Source organism: Aplysia californica, unplaced genomic scaffold, assembly GCF_000002075.1.
Source record: "Aplysia californica isolate F4 #8 unplaced genomic scaffold, AplCal3.0 scaffold00898, whole genome shotgun sequence".
Taxonomy (NCBI): Eukaryota; Metazoa; Mollusca; class Gastropoda; order Aplysiida; family Aplysiidae; genus Aplysia; species Aplysia californica.
In genome coordinates, this window is record NW_004798168.1 from 143,969 (window position 1) to 148,586 (window position 4,618).

Here is a 4,618-nt window from a genome sequence, read left to right on the forward strand (position 1 = left end):
TGTGTGTGTGTGTTTGGGCGTGCGTTCCTTAAATCTGATTTTGTGTTTATTTCCTCAGAGCCGTCTTTCCAGCTACCTATCCAACTTCAATTCAGACCTTTCGTCATTAGGAGCGTCCAGTTCAAGGTCAAGGTTACAGAAGCTGTTGCTGGCAGGTAGAGGATAATAAGCTTTAATGATAATCGGATGGCTGTCTACCGAATGTCACTACTAGTCTATTCGACTATCTATCTCTTCGAATGACTGTCAACTGAATCTTTCTACATACTATTTATTTGACTATCTATCTCTTGAATGTCTCTAACCGTGCATGCGTTTCTTCATCTCTTCGAATAGTTGTCAGCTGAATGCCTCAAAGAGTCGATTCCCTTATCTTTTTCTTTAATTCACTGTTTACGTAATGTTTATAATCGTATGTTCGACTGTCTTTCTCCACAAATGGCTGTCTACCGAATTTATTTTCCTACCCATCTATTCGTTTATTATCTCTCCGAAAGGTTGTTTGCCGAATTATTCCAGTTTTTGGGATTTAACGACCCTCTCAACATAAGTATGCTGTTTAAAAGGCGATTAAAAGCGCCTCTTTGGAAATTCGAACCAAGAGTATTCCAACAATGGCTCAGCAGAAAACCAGCTGAGATATATTTCTTAATGTGGGTGTTTTACGCCCCCCCCCAACCAAAAAAAATCAAAAAAACAAAAATCAACACAATTTAGATGATCAAGCAAGCGGGCTTCAACACTGCCTATCAGAGCTAACCCGGACCGAAACGGATACGACGTCCGAGCAGAAAGACAGATATTAAGCTATAAGAATGTTCTCTTTAGGGAATCGAACTTGAGTCTCTTGCGTGCGATGTCGAAGCACCTAAACTGTACACCACAGACTTTTTACAACGGTCTGCTGCCATATCATTACAAATTAGATTAATTTTTTGGGTTTGTTTGTTTGTTCTGTTTTAGAATGTGGGAGGACAATTTATTTCATTCACTACAATGCACTGAATAAGTAAGTTAATAAAAGATTGCTAAAGTAAAGCCGAGCAAGAGTTTGATACACTTGTTATCAATTATATTACATCGTCGGTAAGTCACTAAAAGTTTCTAAGCTCGGAAAACAAATTTTACAGAAATGACCAAAAAATGCATTTTAAACCATCAATTGTACTTTCAATTAAAGCACAGTATAACTTGATCCCATGGAACGAATACCACAGTTTAAGAAACTACAATATAAAACATATTTAAACTTTTTTTGGCTTAGTACAATATTAACAACTTACTGGGTGGCCTAAGATAAAAGCACTTTCAATTTGGTGAATAGAGTTCGATGGAATGATTTAATTATTTTAAATGACCAACTCCTACCTGCTAAGTTTGTTATGTTTATTTTTTCGGGCCGTTTCTACTATACCTGTCAGGTCTATCATGATCCGTCTTGGAAGAGTTATTTATCAAAGAGAAATATTTCTCACAGGTTATTGGAAGGTGCCTCTTTTAAGCCGTACTTCTTTTCACTCCGTGTGATATTCGTCTGTCTTCCAATTTTTTCCTCCAGCGCTAAATGAGCAGTGCTGTGTAGAGTTGCTTCTCTTTACTCATCGAGAATTCATCAACAAATATTTTTGAAACAAAACATGGCGTTGACAAGCTGTATTGAAATGTCATAGGCCCTGAATGCAAAAGTCTCCAGGAGAAATAACACCGGTTTTATTCTTTTAATTAATATTGTACCTACATTATGTATTTTTCTTGTTTTTTTAAATTAACGTTTAGAATGCGAATTGCAACAAAATATTACTTAAGCACATGCAACCCTTTCCACAGAGTGAGAAACTGCAGTAAAAAAGTACTTCTAAATTGTGGGTTTTTTGTTCGTCTGAACAGCTGTCCGACGATATATTTCTGATAAGAAGAATGTACCAATTGCTGTTCTCCACAGATTTAGCCCTGTCAGAGCCCACCCCTGGACCGAGGGGGCGTGGTTTACGAGGGTCTGGCAATTTACTCTCTGAGCTCCTAGGAGGCTCTGGCTCATACAACGGCAACCAAGGAGGCTCCTCCTATAGGCGGGGCTTGGACAATTTGTCAGGTCGCAGATCTCAGCTTTCGGACGTTATATTGGACGTTCTTCGCTCACGTGACCGGTTTCCCGGAAGGCAAATGTCTCAACGGTCTGGGGGTCTGCAATTGGGTCCTAACTACGATGTATATCCTTCCCGGAATCAGAATGTTGGTAGGCAAGGTTTGAGAGACTACGGGGGTTTGAACGAGCCGGGATTATCTTCCAGGCTAAACAATGGTTATATAAACCAGCAAGGGCCTTCGACATATCTCTCTGGATCAGGCCAGTCGAATAATCTAATCGGTCTGGCTAACAGCATACCCGGGTCTCAGCTTGGGTATAACTCACAGCTACAAATACAGCAACAGCAGCAGGTTCAACAACAGCAGCAGCCGCAGCCCATCCAGAACAGCATCATCACCTACACCCAGACACAGCCGCAGCAACCTCAGCCCCAGCAAATGCAACAGGCCACCCGAACCATCATCCAACAACCGCAGACGGTGACGTCAAACGCCATCACGTCTACCGGAGTAGCCACCGGTCAGTCTAACCTGGTCCCTCTGGTGACCTCTGCCGGGCCTCGCCTGGTGTTACAGGGCGTCTCCATGGTCCAGCCCACCCAGGTCTTACTACAGCAGACGCCACAGGTGGTTCCGGTCATCAGTGTAGCAGCACCACCCGTCGTACAGCAGGTGGGTTTACTTTCCTGGTCTTCCTCTTCCTCTTCGTTTAAATTTTAGTAAGAGCTTTACGGCACTTGCCACACAAATAGGTGCCGAAGAATGGAAGTGTTACTAGAGAGTAACGTATAAAGTAAAAGGAGGAGGGATAAAGACGATAGATGTCTGATAGGAAAAGAGAAGCAAACCACACTAAAGCATCCGCCAACCACCCACACTTCTTCTTCATGTATTTTACCTTCCACATTTAATCCTTTTGAAAATACCACCGAAGGATGTGTTGATTGTACGGGTAGTTTGGGGGTGCTCTGGTGTAGGGTGGTTTGCACCTGCTTTCCTATTAAACATCTGTCGTCTGTATAAGACATATCTGCTCCTTTTATGTCTGTTAATCTCTAATGATACCCGTAAAGCTTCGGCACATACATGGTCTAATTCTGTTGCAAGTACCGTAGAACCCTTACCAAACTTATACATTCCCACTGACACAATTTAGACAACCTGGAAGCCGGCTGCCACGACCCAATTTGTCAGACTGAACTAAGTTTTGAGCAGATAGAACTTGGTAAATGTGAGGTACCGATCTGTCTATGAAAACACCGCAGACCTCGGCAACGTGGAGGGATGGGATAAAAAGACTTCCACAAAAACAATCTTGGAGGGTCTTTGTAAAAGTAAGCTTTTGACATCCATTGGAACTTACTTGATACAGCACGTACATCCGGGGTCTCGCACTATGCAAGGGGTCACATCTGGGTCATTATAGATTGACATGATAGACATAATGTTCGGAGTGCTTTGATGAGCCATGAACTTGCACTTTGACTTCATCCCCCGTATGTTGCAAATTCGTCAATGGCTTTGCATATTTTATAAAGTTGTAGTTTGAGTAAGACTAAGAGTTTTATGGCACTTGCAATACAGAAAGGTCATTTCCAAGTTCTAAATAATAGAGGTGTTACAAGACATAAAAAAACAAGAAGGAGGAGACATAAGGACGATAGATGTTTGACAGGATAGAAGGACCAAACCACACCAGACCACCTGCCAACTACCCACAATCAAAAGTTATGGTTTAGAATTCTAGAAATGACTGTTCATAAACTGTCTCTATAATATACACTCATCATTCGTCAGCTTTGGATTCAATAACACATTTCCCACTTTTTAACTGATAGTGTTGATTACGGTGGGTGGGGGGAACCCATATACTAATGAGATGTTACGGGCATTTTGGAAGGGGACCGGTTCCAATGAGAGAGCGAGGAGGTCAATCGGAACATGAGACAAATATTTGCTTTTGTGTGCTTCAGAATCAAGGTCGTTGACACTCGTTCTTTCGATGATGGGCTGGGTTAGCATCGTCCTGTTTTGGCTACAGACCTGAAACTACTTAATCATGTTTTTTTGTTTTTTTTACCCAAGCTGTTTTATGTGTAACAAAAATATGTGTTGGTTTTGTGTATTCTATACATTGAAATTCTTTATCTAATTTCTTTCTGTATGCACCTTTGGTGATACGTTATCTTTTCTTTTATTTCTCGTTTAGCTTTCTGGCCAGTCATTTTTTTCAAATGCAGAGTGCTTTAGTTAGAATCTTTGATAGACACAATACAGCGATTCTGCATTTTTAGGAGATGGTGTAGGGGACCAATTAATGTGGTCATGAACTGGATTTCATGTTTAGTTAAAAACAGGGAAGAAACAGCAACTAGATATAAATCAAGTACTAAGATGGTAGGCTAAAGACTTCAAGCACTACCGAGCTCCCACAAGGGCCGCACCTACTACTGGCGTGTGGCAACTACCCTCCCCACCCAACTAACAACCCAACCAAGAGAAAGAGAGAGAGAGAGAGAGAGAGAGAGAG

The 4,618-nt window shown here is 41.5% G+C and overlaps 1 protein-coding gene across 1 annotated transcript; it reads left to right on the forward strand.

The window, feature by feature from the left end:
* Positions 1-58: 58 nt before the first annotated feature.
* On the forward strand, positions 59-2,760 carry LOC106013439 (the record flags this gene model as incomplete). The annotated part of the gene is given in 2 exon segments (XM_013089215.1): positions 59-155; positions 1,943-2,760. Coding segments are annotated over 2 exon segments (915 nt in total), but the record flags the coding sequence as incomplete, so codon positions are not given.
* Between the last annotated feature and the right edge of the window lie 1,858 nt (positions 2,761-4,618).